The 26,680-nt window shown below is 63.3% G+C and overlaps 1 protein-coding gene and 1 long non-coding RNA gene across 2 annotated transcripts in view; one reads left to right on the forward strand and one right to left on the reverse strand.

The window, feature by feature from the left end:
• Nucleotides 1-1,205: 1,205 nt before the first annotated feature.
• LMNA (lamin A/C) overlaps nucleotides 1,206-26,680 on the reverse strand; it is a 31,475-nt gene continuing 6,000 nt past the window's right edge. Inside the window, exons 3-14 of the mRNA XM_043567876.1 lie at nucleotides 18,904-19,494; nucleotides 8,729-8,885; nucleotides 7,314-7,439; nucleotides 6,878-7,048; nucleotides 6,660-6,785; nucleotides 4,956-5,176; nucleotides 4,624-4,846; nucleotides 4,122-4,229; nucleotides 3,895-4,014; nucleotides 3,377-3,466; nucleotides 2,417-2,686; nucleotides 1,206-2,130 (exon numbers count right to left, since the gene is read on the reverse strand). Of these exons, the coding sequence (XP_043423811.1) occupies nucleotides 2,104-2,130; nucleotides 2,417-2,686; nucleotides 3,377-3,466; nucleotides 3,895-4,014; nucleotides 4,122-4,229; nucleotides 4,624-4,846; nucleotides 4,956-5,176; nucleotides 6,660-6,785; nucleotides 6,878-7,048; nucleotides 7,314-7,439; nucleotides 8,729-8,885; nucleotides 18,904-19,259 (1,995 nt within the window). The 5' untranslated portion in view covers nucleotides 19,260-19,494 and the 3' untranslated portion in view covers nucleotides 1,206-2,103. The remainder of the gene's footprint in view (nucleotides 2,131-2,416; nucleotides 2,687-3,376; nucleotides 3,467-3,894; nucleotides 4,015-4,121; nucleotides 4,230-4,623; nucleotides 4,847-4,955; nucleotides 5,177-6,659; nucleotides 6,786-6,877; nucleotides 7,049-7,313; nucleotides 7,440-8,728; nucleotides 8,886-18,903; nucleotides 19,495-26,680) is intronic.
• LOC122475781 lies at nucleotides 11,782-14,713 on the forward strand. Its single transcript, XR_006295307.1, has 2 exons — nucleotides 11,782-13,331; nucleotides 14,255-14,713. It is a non-coding gene; the product is annotated as an uncharacterized LOC122475781 (long non-coding RNA).

Raw genomic sequence — 26,680 nt, forward strand, 5'->3', positions numbered from 1 at the left:
CCACAGTCCGGCCGGCGCTCTGGCGCCCTCGGGTGCCCGGCCCGGGGAGTGCACAGGACGGACCCCTCTGCCGCCGCCCAGGGGCCCAAACCCGTCGGCCCGCGGCCCGTGGGCTCCATCGCCGGAAAGGGGGGGGGGGGGCCGGAGGGGGTTTCCTTCTCGGAAGCTGCCCACCTCCGGCAGGGACCCTTTCCTCCAGCTCACACCCCTCCCTCTCAGCACCCCTCTTCCAGGGGCACCTGGCCGCAGCCCCCTTAACACTTTTTCGAGAATGTCCCCCATCATCCCAGACCTTGCTCTTTTTCTCACTGACTTGTCACTGCGGCCCAGCTCCTTCGCCCCAGGGAACATATACTTCAACATCTCTGCTTTCCCTTCAGAGGGGAGAGTGATGTCACAGGAGCAGGGGCGCCTACTGGCCGTGTGGCAGTTCACTTAGAGCCCCCCTTTCCAGGGGCAGAGGGGATGATCCCTCTCAAGACTACGGGGGTCAAATGAATTAGGGCAGAGATGCTTCGGGATCTAGAAAGGGCCAGGGGAGCGCTTGCTCTCCGTGGCTCCTGTTCCCCGTGTGGGGCCCTCCCCTCGCCCCAGACCCCTGGCTCCTGGCTTATAAAGTCATCTCCCCCTCCGAGGCTCCTGCTCCCCCGAACAGTCCCCTCGTCTGCAGCCGCACGCACGTGCTGGGACATCGGCTGGGGTGGAGTTTCTCCGAGGACGCAGAGTGTGCGGTCCTGTTTGTCTCCCTGCCCCCAAGCTGAGCACAAAGGGACCTCAGCTGCTGGCTTGCAAAGTCAGACCCGATGCTGTCCTGCTGCCCTCACTCTCTCCTACACCCTCCCCCGTGTGTCCTTGCCCCAGGTCCCGAGGCAGCTCGGGGCCTGGCAGACAGAAGGCTCCCAGGTGGGTGCTGACCGGATGAAGGAGGTTAGGAAGGCGGGGCCCTCCATCAGGCTCTACCCCTCTGTCCTTGGGGACAGGGCCCTGCTGATGCCAAAGCCTCTCCCCACCAGGCACCGGAGGACCCAGGTATGGATCCGAAGCTCTGAGGGCTTCAGCTCGCGTCCCCCAGAGCAGGGGTGAGGCTGGACGGTCCCGAGCACGAGGATGTGGGTGACCACGCGACGTGTGTGTGCGTGTGTGTCTGCCCCTCCAAACTCTCGGTGACGCCCATCAACAGAGACAGATACCACAGCAGCCAGGGATAGAAACAACTAGTGTATTGATTTGGGGAGAGAGAAGGGTGCAGATGGGAAAGGGGGGGTAAGGGGCTCTTTAGTGTTTGCAAACCCACAGACGCACACCCTCCACCGCTTGTCACCTTCCTCCTCCCGGGTGGGGCCACAGCAGGCTCCCACCCTTCCTCGAACCCTCCCCTCTCCCTGCACCCACTTGACCTTGACCTCCAGTAACAGGGCAGAGCCCTCCCTTCTGGCTTCCAGGTGAGGCAGGCTCAAAGAACCTTCCTTCCCCTCTTTCCCACCTCATTCCCATCTCTTGTCTAAATAAAATACAGAAAAAGCAAGTGCGGCTGGTACCTGGCAGAATGAGTCACCCCCGGGGCTGGGGCAGGGGTGGGACTGGGACGGGGCGGGCAAGGAGCCTCAGCCAGGTGTAGTGGACTGACGGGGGCTGGCCGAGGGGCCCGGCTCGGCCCCCTCTCCCTTGGAGGCCGGCCCAGAAGGCTCCACACCCGCCTCGCAGGCACCATGTTCGTGGGGTCCCCGGGGTGGGGGCAGCAGCAGGGCACAGAAGCAGAAACTAGGCTCTGTAAAAAGCATCCCTTTCCCTCGGCTTCTGGAGGAAGCCCTCTTTGGTTTTAAGGCAGATGTGAGTTTCCCGGAAGCAGGGAAAGGACGGGGGTGGAGATAGAGCTTTTTTTTTTTTTTTTTTTTTTTTTTTTTTGCTTGTGTCTCTCCTTCAGTATAAAACCACTGTAGAAAATAAGTTCTCTTAGAAAAAAACGAAACATAGAAGACAAAACCAAAGGGGTATTTTCTTTGGCTTCAAGCCCCCTCCCCTGAGGTGCAGGGCAGGGGGTGGCCATGAGGTGAGGAGGACTCAGGAGGTCTCCACCTTCACCCGGGCCTGGCAGGTCCCAGATTACATGATGCTGCAGTTCTGGGGGCTCTGAGAGAGAAGAGAGAGGGGACGGGCGTGAGCCATGGTGTGGGGGGGACTCCCCCGGAAGCCCTCCCGGTGCCCCTGGCCCCGCCCCCGCCCTCCAGTCTGGGGCTCAGACGGGAGGGGCAGGACGCAGGAGCCGACTGTCTAGGATCTGGGGCTGAGGGGAGGAGGCTCCCGCTCCCCCGGGCTGCGGAAGAGAAGGCCTCCCCCCCGACAGGGCCCCCTCGTCTTAACCCTCAAGGACCAGGGTCCTCTGCTCGCAGGGGTGGAGGCGAAGGGACAAACTCACCTGGGTTCGAGGGCTGGAGCTGCCCAGGAGGTAGGAGCGGGTGACCAGGCTGTCCCCGAAGCTGCTCCCCCCACTGCCCCCCACACTGCGGTAGCTTCGGGTGACCGTGACACTGGAGGCGGAAGAGCCAGAGGAGATGGTTCCGCCCACCTGGGCTCCCGAGCCGCTGGCGGAAGCCTTGTCCGCAGGCTGCCCGCACGTCCCGCACAGCACGGTGCGTGAGCGCAGGTTGTACTCGGCGGGGTCCCCCGAGCTGCTGCAGTGGGAGCCCTGAGGAGGAAGACAAGGCTCAGGCGGGACGGCGGGTCTGGGACAGCGCTCAGGCCCGGCACCCGGCACCCGGCTCTGCGCTCCTGTGGCACCGCCACCAGGCAGGAAGGCGGGTTCTGTGCTCAGGGCCCCCCGCCCCGGAGCAGGGCCCGGCTGGGAGGAGGGCAAGGCATGGAAAGGCAGAGACGGGGTCAGGAAGACGTGGGGACAGGGAACTGAGGTTCTGGCTGGGCTCCGCCCCGGCCTCTCTGGGCGTACAGGGGAGGGCCAGTGAGCAAGCTTGTTGGGTGGCAGGCATGCAAAATAAATGGGGTGGTGGGGGGGGGGGGACGGTCCTGCAGGAAAATCCATGGTATGAGGGACAGGGATGGGAGGGTGGGGGGAGGAGGTGCATGCAGCAGGGGCTGGGGAGAGAGGCAGGCTGGGTGCCCCACTTCTGTCCTCCCATCCCCGTCCCGGGGGGACAAATCCACAGCCCCGTCCACTGCTCCCGTGGGAAGACGCCGTGGCGTCAGGAAGTCCCTCCTCCCAGACACCTGGGCTCCCTGCTCAAGGAACAGGGAGGAGAGAAGAAAAGCCAGGGCAGCGCGTGAAGTTCCAGAACGTTCTTTAATGAAAAGATCTTTGGCAAGGGGAGGCCTGGCTGGGAGCCCCGGCGGGGGCTCGGCCTCAGCGGCGGCTGCCACTCACATGGTGGTGATGGAGCAGATCGTCTCCGTCCTCGTCCTCGTCGTCCTCGACCACGGTCACTGAGCGCACCAGCTTGCGCATGGCCACCTCCTGCGGGGACACGGGGCCAGGCCCCAGGGTCAGCGGGTCGGGGCAGGAGCGGGGTCGTGTATCCTCTCACAGTGGCCGCCAAGGAGCCTTTCCCACAGCGTGCCCTTTGTCCGGCCTGCTGCCGACCTCTGTGGGGTGCAAGCCAAGGAGCTATTCTCCCCCAGAGGGCACTGCCAGGCTCTCTGGGTAGGAGCGTGCTTCTGCCTGTAATGGCCCTCGCTGCCCACCTTCCTTCCCTCGTGCTGCTGAGGGAGGCATCTTCGGGTGTGAGTACTGGGTGGAGAGTTTGGCGCCTGGGGTTGCAGCGGAGGGAGACTTAGGGCGAAGTGGCCTTGAACTGGCTCCCTGGGGTTGGGTGCCCCCGGCTCCAGTACTGCCCACCACGGGGGGGCCCCGTCCAGCCCTGTGCCGGCCCGCGGCACACTCACCTCGCCGGTGGAGTTGATGAGAGCCGTGCGCAGGCTGTTCCCGCAGCCCCAGGTGTTCTGTGCCTTCCACACCAGGTCGGTAGGGGGGCTGTGGGTGGCCCCGGCTCCTGCAGCCCAGATCTGGAGGGGGGCAGGGTTAGAGAAGGTGCTCAGTCCAGCGTGCCCATCCTCAGGCCAACCCCTCCCCCACCCAACCCGCCCCAGGGTCCCAAACGCCTGCCACTCACCGTCACCACCTGCCCGGCCTTCAGCGTGAACTTTGGTGGGAAGCGGTAGGTCAGTAAGGGGTCATCTCCATTCTGGCGCTTGATCTGCCAATTGCCCATGGATTGGTCCTGCCAGGAAGGAAGGGAAGGGGGAGGCGGGGGGAGGCTCATTCAGACTCCTGGTCCGTCTTGCTCAAGGGCCCAGGCAGGGCCCCGGCGCGGAAAACAGCCGAGGTCCGCGGACGCCCAGGCGGGACCGTGCACGGTGGACACTCGGCTTCCAGCAACTCAAAGACCGAGGGGCTGTTACTCATCTCGGGCGCTCAGAGGGGTCAGACAGCTCACGGGGGCCTGGCCGCCAGGGGCGAGTTCGGAGCCGCTCCCCACCGTGGAGGGACACACCCGCCCCCGGGTGCCTCTGGGAGGGGCACCGCTCTCTTTCTTGGGGTCTGCTCCCTCCCCGAGCTGGAGCCCCTGGGCCTGGGGCTGGGGGGGTGACGGGGAGGCGGGGGGGGGCACCTACCTCACTGGACTTGTTGCGCAGCCGCACGAACTTGCCCTCCTCGTCCACCTCCTCCACGGCCACGCGCCCGCTGGTGCGAGCGTGCTGTGAGAAGCTGCTCCGGCTCTCTGCGGCCTCCAGCTTGCGCTTCTTGGTGACGCTGCCCGAGCCCTGCGTCTGGGAGGAGTGCGAGGAGGCGCGGCCGCGGCTGCGCTGCGAGGTGGGGCTGGGGGACAGGCGCAGCCTGGCGAGGGGGACAGAGGGGCCTCGTCAAGGTGGGCGGCCGGTGGGGGCGGGGCGCTCCTCCGCCACCCCCACCCCCCGCCCCCCGCCCCGGGCCCTCCCGGCCCCACCTCTCCTCCTCGCCCTCCAGGAGCTTGCGGTAGGCGTGGATCTCCATGTCCAGGGCCAGCTTGATGTCCAGCAGCTCCTGGTACTCGTCCAGCTGCTGCTGCATCCTCGCCCGCATCTCCGCCATCTCCCGCTCCTTCTCCGCCAGCAGCCGCCGGCTGGTGTCGCGCTCCCGGGCCAGCGAGTCTTCCAGGTCCCGCAGCTTCGCCTCCTTGGCGGCCAGCTGGGTGAGGGAGCCGGGGTCTGGTGAGCGCCCGCGGCCCCCGGGCCCCCCTCCCCAGGTTCTCGAGGCGCCGGAGCCCGCAGGGGGCTGTCACGTGGCGCGGCTGGTGGCCGGGAAGCCCTTCCCCGCATCTAAGTGAAACCCCTGTGCCGAGCCCGGAACCTGTCTCCCGTGGCCACACGCACGGCCAGCCGGGAGGTGGCGGATGCTTGACCGCACACTGAGCCTCGTGCAGGGCAAATACAGCCCCCGTTCTCAAACGGAAAACCAAGGCTCTCGGGAGTGAGGGTCACACGGGGACGTAAGAGGCCTGGAGGAGCAGCCAGGTCATCTCAGTCCGTGGTCCTGGGGGCACATTCTGTCCCTCGCCTCTCCCCTCCCCTCCTCCGGGCCCTACATCCCGCCCGACCACTGCCACTGGCTCCCGGCGGCAGGATAGAGGTGAGATGGGACAGAGGTGAGGCGGAGCGGGGTAGAGGCGAGGCAGGAGAGAGGCGAAGTGGGGTAGAGGCGAGGCGGGGTAGAGGCGAGGCGGGGTAGAGGCAGGAGAGAGGCGAGGCAAGGAGAGAGGCGAGGTGGTATAGAGGTGAGGTAGAGGCAAGGAGGGATAGAGGTGAGGCGGAGCGGGGTAGAGGCGAGGCAGGAGAGAGGCGAGGTGGGGTAGAGGCGAGGCGGGGTAGAGGCGAGGCGGGGTAGAGGCAGGAGAGAGGCGAGGCAAGGAGAGAGGCGAGGTGGTATAGAGGTGAGGTAGAGGCAAGGAGGGATAGAGGTGAGGCGGAGCGGGGTAGAGGCGAGGCAGGAGAGAGGCGAGGTGGGGTAGAGGCGAGGCGGGGTAGAGGCGAGGCGGGGTAGAGGCAGGAGAGAGGCGAGGCAAGGAGAGAGGCGAGGTGGTATAGAGGTGAGGTAGAGGCAAGGAGGGATAGAGGTGAGGCGGAGCGGGGTAGAGGCGAGGCAGGAGAGAGGCGAGGTGGGGTAGAGGCGAGGCGGGGTAGAGGCGAGGCGGGGTAGAGGCAGGAGAGAGGCGAGGCAAGGAGAGAGGCGAGGTGGTATAGAGGTGAGGTAGAGGCAAGGAGGGATAGAGGTGAGGCGGAGCGGGGTAGAGGCGAGGCAGGAGAGAGGCGAGGTGGGGTAGAGGCGAGGCGGGGTAGAGGCGAGGCGGGGTAGAGGCAGGAGAGAGGCGAGGCAAGGAGAGAGGCGAGGTGGTATAGAGGTGAGGTAGAGGCAAGGAGGGATAGAGGTGAGGCGGAGCGGGGTAGAGGCGAGGCAGGAGAGAGGCGAGGTGGGGTAGAGGCGAGGCGGGGTAGAGGCGAGGCGGGGTAGAGGCAGGAGAGAGGCGAGGCAAGGAGAGAGGCGAGGTGGTATAGAGGTGAGGTAGAGGCAAGGAGGGATAGAGGCGAGGCGGGGTAGAGGCAGGAGAGAGGCGAGGCGGCACAGAAGTGAGGCGGGTAGAGGTGGGGGGGTGGAGAGGCGAGGCGGGCGGCACCTGCTTCTGCAGCTGGCTGAGCTGGGCCGACAGGCTGTCGATGCGGATACGAGACTGCTGCAGCTCCTCGTGCGCGGCCCCCACCAGGTTGCTGTTCCTCTCGGCCGACTGCCTGGCGTTATCCAGCTTCGGGGGAGGACGCGGGGTTAGGGCCGCGGGGACCCGAGGGGGACCCAGGGGGCGCAGGGCGGGGGCCCGGGGGGCGGGCGGGCGGGCACCTTGGCAGAATAGGTCTTCTCCAGCTCCTTCTTGTACTGCTCCACCTGGTCCTCGTGCTGGGCCCGCAGCTCCTGCAGGGCGTCCGCCAGCCGGCTCTCGAACTCGCGCTGCTTGCCGTTGTCGATCTCCACCAGCCGGGTCTCGTGGCGGCGCTTGGTCTCCCGCAGCTCCTGGGAGCGGGGGGGACAAGGAACCGAGATCAGAGCTCGTCCTCGGAGGATGAGGCGGCCCGGATGGCCGGCCCCCCTCCCCACCCCGTCCCCCGTCCCATCCTACCCCCGACGGGGCCACCGTCACCCCGCCGTAACCTGGGGGCCGGGCGCCAGACACCCCGCACTCCCCGTCGGGCAGCACGAGGCCGGCGGGCGAGCTCCGCCCACAGCTGCCCCCAGCCCTGCCCCCCTGCCCCTCCGGCGGGCGGGGCACAGCCCCCACCTCGCTGTAGATGTTCTTCTGGAAGTCCAGCTCCTCCTTCAGGGTCTGCAGCCTGTTCTCCGCGTCCACCCGCCGCAGCATCTCGTCCTGGAGCTGTTTCTTGGCCTCACCCAGGGCGGCCTCGAGCTGGGAGCGGGGAGGCAGAGGTGAGGGACAGGCCCGGGGGACGGACAGCCTCCGCTGTCACGGACAGAACGGGGTCCCCTTACCCGCCGGAACGGCCCGCTAAGAAACGAGAGGAGGCACCACACACAGCAAGTGCCCCACAGGACGCACGTCCAGAGTACGCTGGAACCACAGTGCGCCCGGGGTGGAAGAGGGGGTCTGGGAAGGCCTCCGGGGGGCTGAGGCCTGCGGGACAGGCTCTTGGGACGTGCCCAGGGCAGCGGGGGACGCTGCCTGAGCACAGGAGCAAAGGCCCGTGTAAAGGCCTGGAGGCGCAGAGGCACAGCGAGCTTCAGGGTCCTCGGTTCTGCCAGAGCCGACAGGGCTCAGGGGTGGCGACACGGACAGCGGCTGCGCGGGAAGGCAGGGGCTGGACCGTGAAGAGATGCCCCCTTCTCTGCCACAGAAAGATCTCTGAAGTTTGAGTGGCAGAGAACCCCTCCCAGATTCTGGTCTCCGAGAGGCCCACTGGCCAGCGCAGGGGCCGGCAGGAGGCCTGGAGGAGGAGGCTCCAGCCCGGCCTTAGTGCTCAACCCGCTGGCGTCTCCCGTGTGCCGGGCGCACTCTGGTGGCGGGGCCTGGGAGAGGGCCGAGCCCAGAGAGCCTGGCCCCTGACCCTGGTCCTGGCCCTGCTCTGAGCAGTGAGGCGGCAGAACCGGGAGCCAGTCGGCTTCTTTGATTCTGTTCTGAGCTTGCGATGTGAGAGACGAGAGCCCAGGACAGACAGCAATGTGCCTTGGAAGGAAAGACAGCCATATACACGCCGAGCATCAAGGACACCCGTCCCATCTGTGATAGACCAGCCACTGCCGACTGCAGGCTGGCTCGGTCTTCCAGAGACCTCCGCTCTCTTACAGGACAGCCACCACCAGGAGGGATCCAGGGCCAGGCACGGTTTGTTGCAGACTTACGTGCAAACGTCTGCATACTACTTTATTTATTAACATGAGCTAGATGCCCAACATGAGGCTCTGACTCGTGACTCCGAGATCAAGAGCCGCACGTTCTCCCAGCCAGGCGCCCCAGCTGTGGACGACCGTAAACCCGCTGTGCCAGATGCACGGGCAGGACGCAGCGAGGTGGCGGCGGGTGAAACGGCACCAGGGCGGGCAGATGGCTGTGATGCCCTGTCCGCGTAACGGGACAGACAGGTGCCTCGGAGAGCAACGGGGGTGAAAGGGTGGGTAGGGCGAGCCTGCACTTCTCTGGGGGGAGGAGGGGTCATGGCGGGCCCTGGCGGGCGGCCTCACCTTGGCCACCTGGCCCCGCAGGTCATGGAGCTCGCCCTCCAGGGTGCGCTTCTCACTGAGCGCGGTGCTCAGGGCGGCCTCCTTGGAGTTGAGCAGGGCCTCCAGGTCCTTGAGGCGGGCCTGCGCGGCCATCAAGTCGCCCTCCTTCTTGGTATTGCTAAAGAAGCAAAGGAAGAGTAGCTTTAGAATCCCTAGAGAGAGCCAGGTCCCCCACGGAGAGACAAGCCACCTCCTAGGCGGCCAGCCCAGCCGGGGCCTGGCTTGGCTGTCCCTCAAACTGCCAGGAGAGGGCATCCTTGCTTGTGGTTTGTGAGCATCTGCCCGCCTCTGGGACTGGACTCCCACTTCCCCCAAGGTCCCCAAAACCCCCTTCCTGCTTCTCCACCCTTCCCATGACTCAGTGCTCAGGAACGTGCCCGGGGCCAAGGGGAAAGCGCAATCCCGTGAGATCAATGCTTTCCCTCCCTCTCCTCCCATTCCTTCCCAAAGAGACAGGGCCACCTTTGTCTCCTGCCCCTTCCCACACAGGGCCTTAACCTCCTCCTCCCTGACTCCACCTCCCTCCCATTGGGCCAGGCCTCCCTCCCTGCAGGGACCCAGACAACCAGGCTCCCAGTGTTGGGGTCCATGCATCCCTATAGCTTCTCAGTTTGGGCCCCCAAGGTACTGGTCACCTCTCCCGGCCCCTTTTACACACGGAGACTGTGCAGAGGGAAAGTCCGGTTAAAAGTCAGGGATAAGGACAACTAGGCTCGGTACTGGCCCTTCCCTTTCCAGACCCAGGCTGAGTCCCCTGACCGGGGCCAAGCACGGGGGTCCAGCTGCCTTCCCCCCAGGCCTTACAGAGCTTGAGAGAACACTAAACCCTACCCTTCGGCCACAAGCCTCAGCATCTGGCTCCAGATGTGGCCCCGGAGCCTCCAGGCCCATCTGGGCTCCAGCCCTGAAAGTGGGTGAAGCTTTAGCCAAATAAACACATGAACGGGGGATGCCTCTGCCATTTCCTTCCGTTTTCTGGGCCCCAAAGATACGGAACTGGAGAAGGAGAGGGGTCCAAACTTCTGGGGAACCCAAGAACTTTCCAGATGTTATTATCACCTCACCAGCATCTGGTGAGAGAAAGCAGGAGACCCAGGGAGTTCAGGGAAAGACCCAGGGGGCCTGGCCCCGGCTGCCATCCGTAACTCCTGTGTTGTAAGCGTGGGCCCACGTGGCCGAAGGGAAAAAAGGAACCAAATGTGGGCACGAGGGGACATTTCTGTCCTGGGAAGAAGCAAAGTGACCCTGCCAGCATTTTTCGCCTCTGCAAAAGCCCTAAGCTCCAAGGGGCCCGGCGGTGACGGTGACACGGGTGATGGTGACAAGGTGCAGTGGCAGAGGTCAGCCTTGAGGAGGCTCTGCACGGAGGGGCCCTGGACAGGCAGCACTCTCCTGCCACCAGCTCAGGACTTTTCAAACAGGCTCCACCAGGAGGGGGACACAGAGACACCCTCGGAGGTGGGGGGAAGATGGGAAGACCTGGAGGGGGCGCTGACCTCCCCCACAATCTTGCTGCTCCCGGCCTCTGGCCACACCTCGGAACAAGCAACAGTGTCTGTCTCCCGTGAAAAGAGGCCCTTCCAGAACTGGAGGATGTCTCCCCTCCTCCGTCTCAGCCAGAAAAGCTAAAAATAAAGTCAAAACCCAGCTCAGGTTTTGGCTGCCATCCGGCCCAGCCCCTGGCTGGGAGCACAGCCCCAACTTTCCATGACTTCAGAACTTTTCCGAAGCTGAGCCAGCTGCAGGGGGGGGGGGGGGGGGGGGGGGGATGAAAAAGAAGAAACCGCTGGTAAAGTGAAGCTCCGCGGCGGCCGCAGGCTCCCGCTCCTTGGGCCAGTTCCAGGTGCAGGGCCTGCCCCACAGAGGCCTCCTCTGCCTGCAGGCTGATGGCCACGGGCATCGCCACGGCCGGCTCTCAGCACCTGGGAGAGCTGCAGGGAGCTCAGGGTGGGGCCAGCTCAAGCCCTCCTTAAACAGATGAGGAAACTGAGGCCCGTGTGCAGTGCCGCACATGGTGGCAGCAGGGACAGGGTCACAGTCCACGCTGCCGCTGGGGGCTCTTCCCCTCCGCCGCACCGCCCTCCTTGGCCACAGGAGGAAGAGGGGTGGCCTGGGCCGGGGGAGGCGGGAAGGAGCCCCCGGCTCCCGAGGCTTCAGGCAGCATCTCTGGGGACACGACTTCCCGGACCTCGAGAACAGAGGAGCGGGTGCCGGCCCTCTGCCAGGCTCAGTCGGCCAACCACCCTCAGCCTCGGGCCGTGGGGTACAACGGCAGTAATCCTAACAACACGACGGCAGCAAACGCCCCGGCGGGGCTGGTCACGGAGCAGGCACCGCTCTCAACGTTAGCACTCGGTCTGCACAGCTGCCTACAAGTCAGGCCATCACCGTGTGACCAGGGACACTGAGGCACAGAGCACGTCCGGGGGCCCGCAGCAAGTCGGGAGCCCAGCAGCCAGGGGGTCTGCGGAGCCCTCGGCCCCGCCACCAGGGCAGCCTCCCTAGCAGCAAGGGGTCTAGCTGCCTATCCGTCCCGGAGGCTGGACTGGCTTTGCCCACAGGGGGAAACCGCCAGCACCCGGGGAGGGGAGGGGGGGCCCCCGCGGTTTTCTCAGTCAGGCTGGGGAGCTCCCATCTGTGGGGAAGAAGCCACTATCACCCACAGGCTCATGACTCAGCCCTCAGGAGTTGTGGCCGGGGAGCCACACGCACACCCCAAGAGAGGGTGCAGGGCCCGGCGCCTCCCCCGTCCCCCACCTCCCTGCGCCAGCAGGGACCACAAGCAGAGCCTGGCCAGGCGGTCAGCGCGTCAGGTGCCAGGGCCACTGGGGCGGCGGGTGGGGTTGGGCCGCCGAGCTGGGCGGCAGGTGACTCATCCTGGGGCAGAAAATACCCCGGCGGGGTCAGGAAATCCTCTAGCGCTCACAGGGGAGACCCTGACTCTGCCCCTGTCCTGCCCCGGCCCTCACGTCCAGGCTCCTCCATCCCAGGGGCCTCGTGGGGCGAGGAGGGCTGGGCATCCTGTTTCTGCCTCTTCCCACGGCGGGCAGCTCCCATCTCGGGAGGGGGGAGGGGGCAGGCGGCGGGGAGGGCAGGGTGTGGAGAACCCGGGCCCAGGGCGGGGCCGGGGGGGGGGGGTCTGCCGGGCCTCGGGGGCAGCAAAGGGGTCGGCTGGGCACGGGGCCAGGAGCTGGCCCGCTGGCTGAGTCACCTCCCCCCCCCCCCCCCCCCCCCCCCGCCCCAGCCCTGCTCGGATGCCAGATATGGAAGCCAGGCCGCCCAGGCCTGTTTGGGCCCCGTTGCTGGGGACAACTTGCAAGGCCCTCGTTTCCTCCCCCACTAGGCTGAGGAAGAGATACGGGGACCGAGACCTGGGGCTGAACATACGAGGGGGAGGGGAAGATGGCCACGGGGCTTCCAGGAGCTGGCCCAGCCCTGCAGGGGCTCCCGCCCCAGTCCCCTCCAGCCTCAGCCCCTCAGCCTCACCGGCACACAGAGTTCCCCATGGCGAGACCCCAGGACCGGAGAGAGGGGGGGGGGGCGGGGAGGGGGGGGGCGGGCAGAAGAGCGAGGTCTCCGAGGACCCGCAGGGAAGGGCGCCCCCTGTGGCTGGGCGGGGCGCCCCCTGTGGCAGGACAGGGCCGTGCAGGGCAGGCGCCCCTTGTGGCAGGACAGGGCCGTGCAGGGCGGGGCGTCCCAGTGTCAGGATGGGCGGGCCAGTAGGCACCAGCGCCAGGACTGTCCCCTCTTTTCCCTGGACGGCAGAACTCGGCCCAAGCCTACTTCCTGCCAGTGAGGGGCGGCTCCTGTTGGCCACCCTTCCCTTTGTTCCTGCAGCTCCTCCCCCTGCAATCTATCTGCCTCCACCTCCCTGGGCCGCGGGGCCCTCAGCCCTGCAGCTCTTGTCCCCACCCCTGACATGTGCTCAGCTGTTGTTTTCATCTGCCAGTTTATTATCTGTCCACTAATGTCTGGGGCTTTTCCAGTCTGTGCCTGGAATGCCTGGGGGCTAGGAGTCCACACAATCCTGGCTTCCAGGGGGCCTCCTCCCGGGCCAGCCTCTGCACCTTTACTGGTGGGGAAACCAAGGCCTAGACAGGAAAAGGCTCAGGCACTGAAAACCCGCCCGCCGGGTCACCTGAGGACACTCACGGCAGACAGGGACAGAGCACTGAGAATGGCAGGGTGCACGGCAGGGTGGGGGGAGGGGAGGTGCGGGGAGGGTGGCACCCAGGCACCCAGGAAGACAGCCTGGGAGAGGCCTCGACCTCCGGCTCCCAGTCCAAGAGTGATGCGGCCCAAACGCACACACTCCCACAGCTGGGGGTGAAGCGGGTTGGACACCCCCCACCCCGAAAGGGGACCACTGCTTGGTCTCTTGGCTGGTCTGTGGGTCTGCCAACACCTTCTGGTAAGGGCAGGATGTGGGAAGGCGGGGACATCTGGCGCTCCAGGCACCAGCCCCGTCTGGAAAAGAGACCTTCAACAGAGGAACTGAGGGGGAACAGCTTTCTTCGAATCCCACCCGCTGACGTTCTGAGGGTCTTACAGCTGGAAAGCGCAGGTAGGCCCCTCGGGGTGGACCCCACCCCGACCTCCCCACACAGGCCTGGCCTGCTTCCACCTGCCGCACGCGCCTGGGGTCCGGGGCCCTCAGATCCCCGTCCAGGGGCGCTCGGCCCCAGCTGTCCTCCCCCTAGACAAAGCCAGGTGGCAACTGTAGGCAGAGGGAGGGCTGGAGGAGAGGAGCCGGGGCCGAGAAGGGGACGGGAGGCCTGTGGACATGTTCAGACTCAACTCCGGCAGAGGCGCTGGGGCTGGCAGGGGGCCAGGCCTGAGTCACAGCTGCCGGGTGTATCAACGTGGCGTTGTTAGCAGGCAGGAGGAGCCTACGGCTAGGAGCCGGGCCCCGGGTCCTGGACGACAGGCAGCCGGCTTCCTGACCAACTGCTCTCTTGCGGTCCCTGCCAACTCCGCTTTCCTTCTTCTTGGCCTGACTCTCAAGAAGTCACTCTTGACTTCTGTGCAACAATGAAGCGCTGAGGCCTGGGGACAGACCAAAAGAAGGAGGGGCCTGGGTCACAGCCTAGGAAGAGGCAGACTGTCCTGAGGGGAGAGAGAGGGAGGCGCCGGCCAGAGTAGAGACATTTAGGGGATCCCCACAAGAAGCTGACTCAGGAGTTCCTTCTTTGGGATGCATTAACCCTCTATCTGGATTATCAACCTTGATGATGGCAAGAGGGGGTGGGAGCCGCACCCCAAGCTCGGCAAAGGAAGTGGGAGGGCCTAGGAGTTCTAGTCCCGCCGCATTCCAGCCCCAGCCTGGGAAGGTGCAGCCTTAGGAGCCTCGGCACCAGGGGGCCTTGGCGATCCGTCTCCCCTCAGCTGCCCAGAAACCGGGCTCCTTGATATGAGGGTCTCTAGCTCCCCCGATCCAGCCCTAAACGGACACACGTGCTCTGTCCCCTCCCTTTGTCCCCCATGCAGGGGCCACCCGGAGCCATCTCTTGTCTGACGGAACAGCTCAGGGTCTCCCGTCCACTCTGCACTCCGCCCTCTGCCGTGACTCAGCTCCTCTGTCGGGCCTGGGATCCCAGCCAGAATTAATCCCGGCTTCCTCTCCCGCCAAGGGACAGGGAGCACCCCTTCCCCGCCCGGCTCCTCCTTCCCAAACTCTGTCCTCTTGCAAGACCCCCTCACAGCCCGGCCCCAGGTTGGGACCCAGGTTGGGAAGGGAAACGGGTAGGCCACCCAAGGTCAGCGTGCGCCTCCCTCCGGCTGCAAACACGTGTGTCAAGCCTTGGCCAACTCTGAGGCCTTTCCCAGGGCCTCCCCGCGCCCCCAGCACAGGCCTTCTCCCCAACACAGCCCTCGCCACTGTCCTCAAAGGGGAGGCGTCCCAACAAAGTGTCCTTTCCTACTAGCAATAAAAACAGCAGAGGCCAAGAGCGTATCGTCATAATTACCTGCTCCTAACAAACTTTCTTTGAGAAAGAGAGAAACGTGTCCGCACGTTTGACTCCACGGCTTGTGGCAGACATTTCTACTGAGCATAGCACTGGCTGCTAATTGTATTCACATTAAGTATATTTGTTTCTCACGTTATAGCTGGGTATTGTGGAGGACTGACGTCTCACGCCGTGGGTCACGGTTCTACTCCGTGAGGGCTCTCTGCAGACCTTCTGCTCTAACCCCTTTATTTCACAGCTAGGGAAATCCAGAGAGGGGACGTGGCTTGTTCAGGGTCACACAGCCACTTAGTGGCAGGACCCAGCCTAGGACACCGAGGGCCAGGGCTGTTTCCACTACCTCATGCAACCTGTCGCTTGGCTAGTGGACCACCTCACGTCTTGTTAAGGGACAGGAGACCTGCGACCTCTCTCCAGACATTTCCAAGAACGTGAGAGGTTGGCCTGCATCACCTTCAGGGGCACTGGGGCTCCAGGAGGTGGGAATGGGGTGAAGTTGCTGGGGCCAGGCCTCTGAGCCGACCTGGTGGGGGGGTGCGGGGAGGCAGGCTGGGGGAGGGGAGCGGAGGCACAGCTGGTGGGGGAAGGCGTCCCCTCCCAGTTGTTCCCCCAGCTGTCCCTGGCTTCAGCCCTGACACTGAACTACTGAATCCCTGGGGGGTAGGACTGAGGCATGGGCCTATCCTGTGCAAGAGAAAATCTCAGAACGGAGGCCAGGGGAAGTGCCAGCCAGGGGCCTCGATCACAGGAAAGCAGTCAGGGGCTGAGTAGGAATTACCGTCTCTTCTGTTTTCTCTTGGGCTCCCTAAGCGGTGCTCAGTCCCCGAGTTTAGCTGCACCCTCTTTCCCTTTGGATCAGAATGCAGACTTCAGGGCTGGGGGGGCCGTGGCAGGGACAGACAACACCAGGGGCTCCCTCAGGTGAGGACACGAGCCCGGGTACCCTCAAAGGCTGCATCCCTGTCATCCCTAGGTCTCTGCCAATGGGCACAGCCTTCGTCGGAGCCAGGCAGACACTTCCCACGACACGTCCCAAGACAGTCTCAAGACAGGAATCCCCAGCCTCCCAGAGCTGTGTCTCACGATCCCTGTCTTGGCAGGGTCTTGGGTCTTTCCAGGGACAGGGTACAACAAAGGATGGGTATTAACAGGACAGCAGACCGTTCAGGTATCACTGGTCCCACTGGTCTCAGACCAGAATCTTCAGGCTGCGGGAGCCTCGGCTACCCCATGCTACCCTCAGGACCCTCCAACCTGTCCTCTAAGCTAAAGAAGTAAGGCTTAATGATATAGGCACACAACTGGAAGTCAGAAGGCCCGTGCTCAAGTCCTGACCTGTCGCTCTCTTGCTGTGTGACACAGGACAAGGCTTTGCACCTCTCTGGCCTTTGCTGTTCCTGTCTCAGTGAGAGCTGGGATAAGCCTGGGCCCGCACTTCCCTGTCCTTCCCCACTGGGGCTGCGCAAGGCAGACAATACAGGAAGTCGTCAAGCACCCAGCCTCGTCTGGGGGGGAAGAAGTGCTTCTGCTTTGTGGGCCCAGGATCTCCCCACTTCTGACTCAGGCTTCCTCCACCAGTTCCACATGGGAAGACACAGACCTCGGTCCTATGCTGCAGCCCCGTAACTGGACTCTGCTCTAGAGCCACCTGCCACATACTGGCCACGCGGGTCCCTGCTCCAGACCACCACCAGAGGTCCTAAGGAGGGAGGCGGGAAAGGCTCCCAGGACGCACTGGGAAGCAGGGACAGAGGATGCAGATATTCAGGCCCCATCCCTCCCTTTAAGACATCTGCCGTCTCCACCCTGTCTCCTGCTGGCTCTCATAAAGCCACCAGGGTGGAAGGGAGGGGGCAGCATCTGAGTCATCTACCCAGCTGTCATGCCTGGGATGGGGCCCAGCTCCAAGCCTGGACCCCACTGGGGCCCTGCCTGGTGCTCAGCTCCTCATTCTTGCCACACTTAGGTGTCCAAATGTTTCAGACTCCAGAATAGACAGAGTGTGTGTGTGTGTGTGGGGGGGGGGGACTTGGGGGTGGTGTTTTTGCTTGGAGCCTATAACCCAGCCCAGTGAGAGGGCACCCCAAGCCCCTGGGTGTGGTCAAGGTACCAGGCTGGGCCAGGGATTGCCACAGGATCTTACAGACAGCTTTGCATCCCAACCGGAAGCCTGGCCCTGAACTCTGAGCTCTAATTAAACATTAATCCAGACAACACCTTCTCTCTCGGCTTTAGTGGGGAGGAGTTAGGACAATGCCTTTCTTCCTCTCCCAAATTCCTCATTCTGCTCTCCTCCACTTCACCCTGAGCACAGCAGACACAAAAAGAAGCCACAAATCCTGGGTCCTCCGGCTGGGGACACGGAAGGGGACAGACAGCCCAGCCTGAGCCCCCTCTGACTCCAGCCTGCCTCCCATCAGCCTGAGATCCAGGTGTGCAAGCCCACCCCCCTTTTCCGGAAGCCCAGCCTCCCCAGCCAGGATCAGTGGGGGAGAAAGAGAGGCAGGTGGCTAAATATAACAAGTACACACACCGCCCCCGCCCCTGCCCCACGTGTGCGCACACCCGCCTGGTGTCCCAGGCCCGGACAGCTGCACCAGGAGGCAGAGGAGACAGACTGGCGTGGCTGGGTTAGTAAGGGATCACAGACTCTGCTCGTCCTGATTCCCGATCAATGTCCTCCCCACAGAAAGGCCTGCTGAGAACGCCCTGCACAAGAATCCACGAGGGGGGCTTTGCTGAGTGGACTAGTTTCGTTCTCTGGCCACCCCCCAGCTTGCCTGTCTGTCCGGCTAGCTAAGTCGGCCATACCACCAGGAATGACCTCTGTCAACAGTCTCCCCCAGAAGTCAACCTGTCTCTGCAGTTTCCAGCCACCCGTCACCGGGGCATAACAGAACGAGCACGGGATACAGAGAGGCTCTGAAGAGAGCGGTTGTTCGGAGAATAGGATCAAAAGGGAGGTAAAGAGAGGAAGTCAAGCCAGGGCGGCCCCCGGCCCAGGGACCTCAAGCACCTTTAGGGCCCTTTGGCTCGGGGGTCCTCGGAGAAAAGGGGAGGAAAGCGGAGGAAAGCAAGTTCTCAGGGGCTAGGGAAAGAGGGCCTACACTCCCAGGCTCCAAAGGCCTTTTTAGACCGGAGGGTGGAGTCAAGTAGGGTGGGGTAGGGTGGGGCAGTGATGGGTGCGGTAGGAGTGGCCTGCAGCTTCCAACGGCTGGATTTCAAAAATGTCACCGTACTCCAGCAGTTTCATAAGGCAAAGATCAAGAAAACGTCAGTGGCCCAGCGGATAGGCCAGAGCAAAGACTACTGGGCTTGGCCGGGAAATGAAAGTGGCTCACCCCAAGCAGGGAGGCAGGGAGGGGCAGAGCCCCGAACCTCCGGGACCCCAGGCAGAGGGCCGAGGCGGGTGCGGCAGACCTGGGCATAGCACGACCTCCTGAGCCCGCGCCGGGGGGGCCCCTGTCCTCCGTCTCCCTCCCTCTCTTGCATTCCTGGGCCAAGCAGGCCAAGGGCTGTGGGAGCTGCGGGAGCTGCGGGGGAGCTGAGCTCCTGGAGCTGTTCCGTGGGCCTGTCAGGGCCTAGAGAAGGTCCCAGACGTGGGGCGGCGAGGGGAGAGCTTCCCGACTCTTAGAAACAATGCCGCAAAGAGCTGTGCCCGGGGGGGTCACCTCCGTGTCCCTGACTTGGTAACCTCTCTCCAGCACCACTGGATATCTGCCAGCACGGGTGCTCGGTCTTAGTGGGCATCATGTGTCCAGAGCCGGTCTGGGCAGAGTTGGCACGGTGCCAAGCCCGTCAAGAAAGTTCTAACAGGACCCTTTCACCCACTCCAGTGTGTCCTGAGGAGCCCGATTTCTTAGACCAGCAGGGCCAGCTGTCCTTTGCCCAAGCCCCGGCCCCTGGCTCCAAACGGCCGGCAACCCCCAACCGGACTGAACGTGGGCCGGCCGCCCGCCTTTCCTCGGCCCTGACGCCCCCGCCATTCCCTACACACGCCACCCTCTCCCCGAGACCCCTCCCTTCTCTGTCCGGTCCCGACGGTTTCCCTCGGCACTGCCAGTCACCGCTGGGGCAGTTCCGGGGACGGAGGGGGCGGTACAGCCTAGTTACCAGCCGCCCGCCCCCTCGGCTCCCGCCCGCGCGCCGCCACCTGGGCGCACTCACCGCGCTTTGAGCTCCTTGAACTCCTCGCGCACTTTGCTCAGCTCCAGCTGCAGGCGGGCGCGCTCCTTGGCCACCGAGTCGAGGGTCTTGCGGGCATCCCCGAGCTCGGCCTCGTAGGCGGCCTTGATGCCGGACACCTCGCGGCTGACCACCTCCTCGGACTCGGTGATGCGGAGGCGCAGCCCCGCGTTCTCCGTCTCCAGCGAGCGCACACGGTCGATGTAGACCGCCAGGCGGTCATTGAGCTCCTGCAGGTCCTCCTTCTCCTGCAGCCGGGTGATGCGCGTAGGCGACAGCGGGGTGGAGCTGGCCTGCGCCCCGCTGCGGGTGGCGCGCCGCTGGGACGGGGTCTCCATGGCCGGCAGGGTGGCAACGCTGCCCGCGGGGCAGAGGTCCCGGGAAGGGCGCGGGGCTCGGGCCGAAGGGCAGAGACTGCTGGGGTCGGAGCGCGCCGGCCGGCTGGCTCGCTCCTGGCAGGCGTGGGGTCTGGGCCGGGTGCTGTCGGACCTCGGAATTCGGGTGCGCGGCTGTGGCTGCGGCGCTCCCGCGGACACTCTGAGTCACCGACGCCGGGCCGAGGCTCTAATAGGTCTAGGGAGTGGGAGGAGGGGCCGCCGCTCTTAAAGGGGCCGCCGCACACCCGCAGCGGGAGGTGAGGGGGCGGCGCGGAGGGGCGAGGGCCGCCGGGCGGTGGCCGAGCGGGGCTCCGCCCTGTCCCGCGCACCCGGTGGGCCTGGGGCTCCTCCCGTCTTGATTCTGCCTGCTCAGGGCTCTCGGCTTCAAGCTTGCCCCCACCCCACCGTCTCGGGCCTTCGTGGGTAGGAGGCAGAGCCAAAGGGTGAGAGTGGGTGGGCAAAGAGCAGTGGGGGGGCGAGGGGGGGGAGGGAAAGCGGGTGTAAAGCAGGGGAAGGAACCAGGCAGGCAGATCCAGGAAAGTGGGGGGGGGGGGGGTGCTGAGGCTGGTGCCCATCAGGGTGACTCACTCTTCTTCCACAAGTGGCTCCCCCTCTCCTCCCCATAGTAATAGTGAGTCACCCCAACCCCCCCCACACACACACGTGGGCAGCCCATTCAAAGCTGCATTTCTGTATGCCAGGGTGGGGTGGGGAAGGAATGCCTGGGTTCCCCGGGGAGCTGGGCTGCAGGGAAGTTCTGGATCCTGAGATCCTTTAACTCTCAACTTTGGGGTCCCTCTTTTCCTATCTTGTGCCCCAACCTCTCCCTTCAAAATCAAGCATTGGGTCTTAGACCCAAGCACCAAGCCACAGGCCCCCTCAGAAAGTCAGAGGAGGACCCGGGCACTACCCCCATCCCCTGCCCCCTTCCTTCGGACCCAAGCAATTGGAAATTGGAAAAAGAGACTGCCTAGCGCCCCCCCCCCACCACCACTTCAGTCCCTTTCTACTCCTTCTATCCCACCCCGCCAACTCCAAGACTGTACTTATTTTTTTTTCCAGGACTGTACTTATTTTAACGGATAATTTAAAACAGATACCAGAGCTGTGCATTCATCACGTTGCCAGGACACCAGGTCCCAGATTTTTGTGGTTCCCAGAGGGGCCTGAAAGGGGGAGCAGGGCAGGGAGCCGGACGGCCAGTGGTGGCTCTCCATCCTGGTTTGAGCCAGAAAGCGGGTAATGGGGGGCAGGACAGCAAAGAGCCCACCACCTGCCTGGTGCACCACACTTACCGCTACATCCCTCTCTGACCAGGTCTGCTCCCCCATGGGCTCAGGGAGGGGCCAGGCCCCCTCAGAAAGCAGGACCACCCAGGCCCCCCACCCCAGGCCTCACCAGCCACCCCTCTGATCAGTCTTCTGCTCCCCTCCCCTAATCCTGGCCCCGGCCCCACCGGCCACCTCATCCTCTCTAAGACTTAGGTGGCCGTGCTGAGGCTCCAGAACCCGTGCGCCTCCCTGCCCTGCCCCTGTGCCTCCCACAGTGGAGTCTCTGGTGGAGAACCCAGAAGACTAAGTTACGTTGCTAACTCCCGCAGCCCCAGGACATCGGGGTTTCTGTAATGCGAAAGGGAAGCCTGGCTGGACAGGTCCTGTGCCAGGCCTGAGTCCTCAGGGGTTGGACTGGGGTTAAGACAAGGACTCTGAGTGTTTACGGAGGGGAACCGTGGAGGGGGGATGCTCAGGGCCCTGGGTCTAGGAGGGTGGCTGGGCATTGTGGTGAGAATCCACATGCACCCAGGTGAGGGACCCATGGTATGGCCTCCCCCCCCCTGCAGCCCTCTCCCCCAGGGCGTGGCGCCCACTCTCCGCTTTTCAGACAAAACAAAAAGCCTTGTTCTGCTTCTGCTTCCCAAACTAGAGCAGAGGCGGGGTGGGTTACCCTGAAACGTGAGGGACAGGGCTCATGCTGTTCCCACTGCCTCAGCCCACCCCCCCTCCCCGCACTGCCCCACCCGGTCCCAGACAGGCCCCGGCTTCCCTTCCTGGCTGGGGAAGCAAAACCACACTTAACCCTTCCTATCCCAGACCTCCCCATCTCTGCAGAAAAGAGGCAGGAGAAGGGGGGGATCTTAACCACAAATTTCACTCTAGGCTCTTTCCAAAGCCCCCCCCCCCCCCCCCCCCCCCCGCCCAACCTGCACCACCACCCTCAAAGGCCTCAATCCTAAATCTGAACTTCAAAGTGGGCCTGTATCCTGAATATTCCATCCTCACTCTGGACTCCAAATGCCATCAGTCTGCTCTTCCCCTGCCAGGGCATAAGATCCCCAGGCCCAGAAGAAGCTGGAGAAAGCAGAGGAAGCCAGGTCCAGAGGAGGGAGCCTGCTGGGGTTGTGGCCGGAGGTAGCTGGCTGGTGACCAGGTTCCAGTCCTGCCTCTCCCTTGCAGTGTGATGACAGACCTGCTCCTGAAGGCCCTGGGCCTCCGTTCCTCATCTGTAACATGGGCAGAATGCCTAGAAGAGGCACAGGACTGAGCCACCGTGCCTGCCCACAGGGGACTTGCCCACTGTAGGGACACAGAGGGAGAGGCAAAGCCAAGCACAGCGGCTGAAGAGCAGCACAGGACTCTGGACTGGAAAATGAGTTCCAGATGGAATCCAGAGGCCCGAGAGCTGGAGCATGAATGAGTCATATCAGAATATAGGGGTTCAGTCCGAGGGTTGGTTTGGACAGTGGAAGTGCCACTTGCCTTGATGACTAATGACCCCAGAGGGGGGAGCAAAGCATCCTGGGCCTGCCTCCATGACCCTTCCTCCCAAAAGTGCTGTGAGAGACAGGAGGGACCAGGTCTCGGTCATCTGTGTCCCTAACAAATGCATCTGGCCCTGCCACTTTTCAGGTGAGTGACCCCGGGCAAGCGCCTCCGTTTCCTTAGCTATAAAATAAGGGTGCTGCGGTGATTAAGTAATATGCACGTGGGTGCACTGGGCTGGCTCAGTCGGCGGAGCATGTGACTTGCTCTCGGGGCCCTGAGTTTGAGCCCCACGTTGGCGTAGGACTTACTTTAAAAAAAATCTGGGGCGCCTGGGTGGCTCAGTTGGTTAAGTGTCCGACTCTTGCTTCTGGCTCAGGTCGTGGTCTCATAGTTCGTGAGATCGAGCCCTGTGTCAGGCTCTGTGCTGACAGTGTGGAGCCTGCCTGGGATTCTCTCTTTCTTTTCTTTCTGCCCCGTGCACTCTCTGTCATAAATAAACCAACTTAAAAAAAAAAAAAATCTATGCATTTGAAGGGAGGCTTCTTGAAGGAGGTAGATTTAGGAGCTTTAGAGAAATACCCTCTACATAAATAGTGAAGTCACTCACCCAATAAATATTTAGTGGACAACTACGATGGGCCAGGCACTGCTGCAGACACTAGGGATACAGCAGTGAATAAAACAGAGAAAAATCCCAGCCCTTACGAAGCTGACATTCTAGAGGACGGAGACAGTTAATAAACAAAAGAGAAAATTATGGTTTGTTAGAAGGTGGTAAGCGCTATGGAAATAAAGTTATAAAGAGAGACAACGCTCCACAGTGAATCGCTTCTATGTTTCCACACGATTTCATAGCTGTGCGTTTTCACACACCTTCTCAGCTTGGTCCAGAGAACCACCTCACAGCTGGAAGACTATTTCCCTGTTTTACAAGTGAGACTGGCTTCCCTCAAACTAGATAGTAATAGGCTGAGCTCAGGATTGGACCAAGCAGCCAGGACACGCTTCACTCTCTTACGCCGCTTTGACGGGACGCGTGGGAGGTACGCCGTGGCCTGGTGCCCGAGAGGAAGTGTGTGCAGAGGTGCCGGAGTACGCAAGAGCAGAGGAGGGTTGCAGCCTGGCCCGCTGGCCCGAGCAGGGCCACCGGATGCAAAGTGGGAAAGGGTGGGCCAAGAGGGGCACGGAGGCAGGGGCCTGCTGTGGGAATAAGGCTGGGGTCAAGAGGGACAGCAGGGAGGCACTGAGCCCGGCAAGGGAAGAAAGAGGTGGTGGCCCCGGCCTCGACACCAGGTAAGCCAGAGGGAGTGGGCTCAGAAGCATGAAGCCAGGAGGGATTCCGGAGGTATCCAATAATGAGCGGGGTGGGGATGTTTATGGAGTACTTGCTATTATGAGGCACTGAGCATCCGCGCTACCTTGTTGAACCACCACAATAGCTGTATAAGGGCTATCATTAGCCTATTTTACAGATGAGGAAACTGAGGCCCTGGAAGGTAAACTTATTCACTTAAGGCAGGGTCTCTGAACCGTGGCACCGTTGGCACTTGGGGCCAGTTATTTCTCTGTCTTGGGTGGGGTTCTGTGCCCTGTGGGGTGTCTGGCCTCTACCCACTAAATGCCAGGGGCATCTCCACTGCCAGCTGTGACAAGCAAAAATGTCTTTGACATTGCCAAATGTTCCCCGTGAGGCAAAATCTCCCCCAGTTGAGAACTACTTGTCTAAGGTCATGTGGTTAGTAGCACAACTGGAATTTTAACACAGGTTAAAATCTGAAAAGCTAGGGAGTGGCGAAGGGTGGGGGGAATGCTTTGGAGATTCAAGGCCATGGTCTGGGAATCCTTTAGTGAGTTCTTCGTGGAAGGCCGGGGTCCTGCAACCTTGGCTCACAGGGGCTGGTACTCAACCCCCGTTGAAGTGCTGAATCAATCGTGCACAGGTGATCAATGTAACCTTGAGACTGGAAGGACTCCAGGCGCTGAACTAGGGGCTGTGTGGAGGGGGTCCCATTTAATCTTCAGCTCAGCTTTAGGAGGAGTGGGGCCAGGGCTCAGCCATCCTCCCTCACCGCTCCAGCCAGGCCAGGGGGTGGCGGGTAAATGAGTAGAGAGCCAACCCCTCACTCTCACACCCAAGCGATGTCTCTGGGGTGACAAGCCTTTCACAACGAAGATGGCTATCGTAACCCTCCACATCTCCTGGAGGTGCACAGAGCGAGCACCACGATCCCCACCATACAGATGAGGAGACTGAGGTTTGGGTTAACTGACTTGTTCAAGGCTCCATAGCTGAAAGGTGACAGAGGCAGCCCCAAACCCCAGGTGTCTGCCTCCAGGTTAACTACATCCTACTGGACCCCAAGAAGACCAATCCAAAAGCAAGATCCCGGAACTGCCCCGGAGCTCCTTCCCAACATTCCAAACCACTCCCTTCCCCCCACCCACCCCCAGCAAACTGGGCCCAGGTAGTCGTCCCACCCTCGAGTCTTAGGCTCCCGGAACCGTCGAAATACACGCGGCAGTGCACCTTACAGCCACACGCACACCAGACCAGAGCCAGTCCAACAAAAATCCCACACCGCCCTCTCCCTCCCCCCTCCCCACACAGCCCCCGGCCCCGGGCCCCGCCCCTGCTGGAGGTGGGGAGGCGGGGGGGCGGAGAGGGGCGGGGCCCCGGGACGGGGTTGGGGCTGCAATTGGCCCGGGCGCCTCCGGCCCCGCCCCCCGGCCGCGCCCGGCCCCGCCCCCAGCCCCGAGGCGCGGCCGGCGGGCTGTGCTGACGCAGGGCCTGCGCGTGGGCGGCTGCGCGTGAGGTTGTGTGCGTCTGTGGGCGCGGTTGCCGGGTCCTCCCCGGGCTCGCGAGCGGGGGTTTCCTCTCCCTGTTGCCAAGGAAACAAACAAGCGCCACAAGCCCGGGGCCGGGGCCGGAGCACAGGGTCCCCAGGCCCCGCACCGCTACACGCTTCCGGGAAGTGAGGCAGAAGAGGATTCCCTCTCACCCGCCCCTCGCCCCGCAGCCGGCCAATCGCTGCTGGGGCCCGAAACTGGGGGGTCAGCGGCCGGCAGCAGTGACTGGGGCGGGGGGCTTTCGGTGCTAGCACCAGGCCGACCGGGCAGTCGGTCTCCCTACATGCTCCTCTTGTTGTTGCGGGGAGGCCCTATTTTGAAAAGTGTGAAAATACCTTTTACAAATTGTCCGCGACTATGTGACCACCTGGGCAGGCCCCTCCAAGCGTCTTGGAAGCTCCACCTTCCTGCCAGTCCCAGCCCCCAAGCCCCTCCGGGTCCCTTCCGAAGGCTCCCCAGGGCCCTTTAAGCGGGGGAGGGGTGGGGGGGGGGTCTACTGGTCAAGTGAACTGTGGCAGGGAGGATGTTGGTTAAAGTGCAGATTTCCTTATGGGTGGGACAGAGCAAGGGGCACTCGCTGCAGAAGTGGTGGGGCTGCAGGTGGGGCAGGTGAACCGGGCGGGGACCAGGAGCTCCAGGAGGGAGGCCCCTAGGGATTGGGAATGGACTGTCTTGGGCCCGTGCTCCCCCACTCGTGGCCTAGAAGCCAGCTGGGAGGAGTCTTAGGGCATCACCCAGGCCAACCCCTCTTTTCTAGCCCTGCCTTGGTCCAAGTGCCCAGATTCCCCCATGGCGCTCTCCCTAAGCTAGCCCACGGGCCTGCCGCGCAGCGCAGTACGGGCCTCTATACCAGTAAGTCCACAGATTTCAGGGCACCCTGAGGGCCCACCTCATCTTGGCCCTGGACCCTCCCCCCAGGGGCTCTTCATCACAGGGACAGGTAATGGGGAAACCACTGGAGGAGGGGGTAGGGCAGCAGGGGGCCGGCTGGGACAGGATGCAAGGGCTCAGGCTGGAGCACTGTCACGCTGCCCAGGGAGGGGCTGAGGGGGCATCTGTTTCCTCTTGGCCATGGTTTTCCCTCAACTCTGTCCCCAGAGGAGGTGAAAATGGTGCTGGCTTCCTGAAGCAGAGCTTCCCGGGGATGGTGGGTGGAGGATGGACAGGTATCCATCAAAACATCCCGCATCCCTTCTCTCTCCCCTTGGAGCCTTGGGGAGCTGAGCTAAGGCTTAAGGCATGGGGGCATATTCCTGTTGAAGCAGAGAGGTGAGGTCCTGGGACTCAGCACCAAGATCTAGCAGAAGGGAAAGCCAGGCTGGGCTCCCAGTGGGATGTGGCAGGGACCTATTCAGCTCAGGGGTGAGGTCTCCCCCAGGTACCTTTGTGGATCAGGGGCAGAAGGTGGATTCAGAGAGGTGAGCACAGACGGCAAGTGGGAATGAAGGGAGAGATCAGAGAGGGTGAAAGGAGGAGCCTGGGAAGAGGTCTACTGTGAGGGGGGAGGAGGAATGGAGCTTTGGGACAAGGCAGTGGGGGTCACATCTTGAATCCAGGCCAGAGGGCTTTGGAAAGGAGAGCTGGACAGAGGAGAGGCCCAGGAATTGAGGAGAGGGGCCGCTGCCTAGGCTGACACCCACGCTCCAGCCCCAGATCCTGGTGGGGCAAATATTTACCCAGCAACAACGGTTGCTAAGCACGGAGGAAGGAGGAGGGAGGCCAGTAGCTGGAGGGCCTTCCAGGCTCCTCCCTATCCCTCACAAAAGACTGCAG

This window comes from Prionailurus bengalensis, chromosome E4 (assembly GCF_016509475.1).
Source record: "Prionailurus bengalensis isolate Pbe53 chromosome E4, Fcat_Pben_1.1_paternal_pri, whole genome shotgun sequence".
Classification (NCBI taxonomy): Eukaryota; Metazoa; Chordata; class Mammalia; order Carnivora; family Felidae; genus Prionailurus; species Prionailurus bengalensis.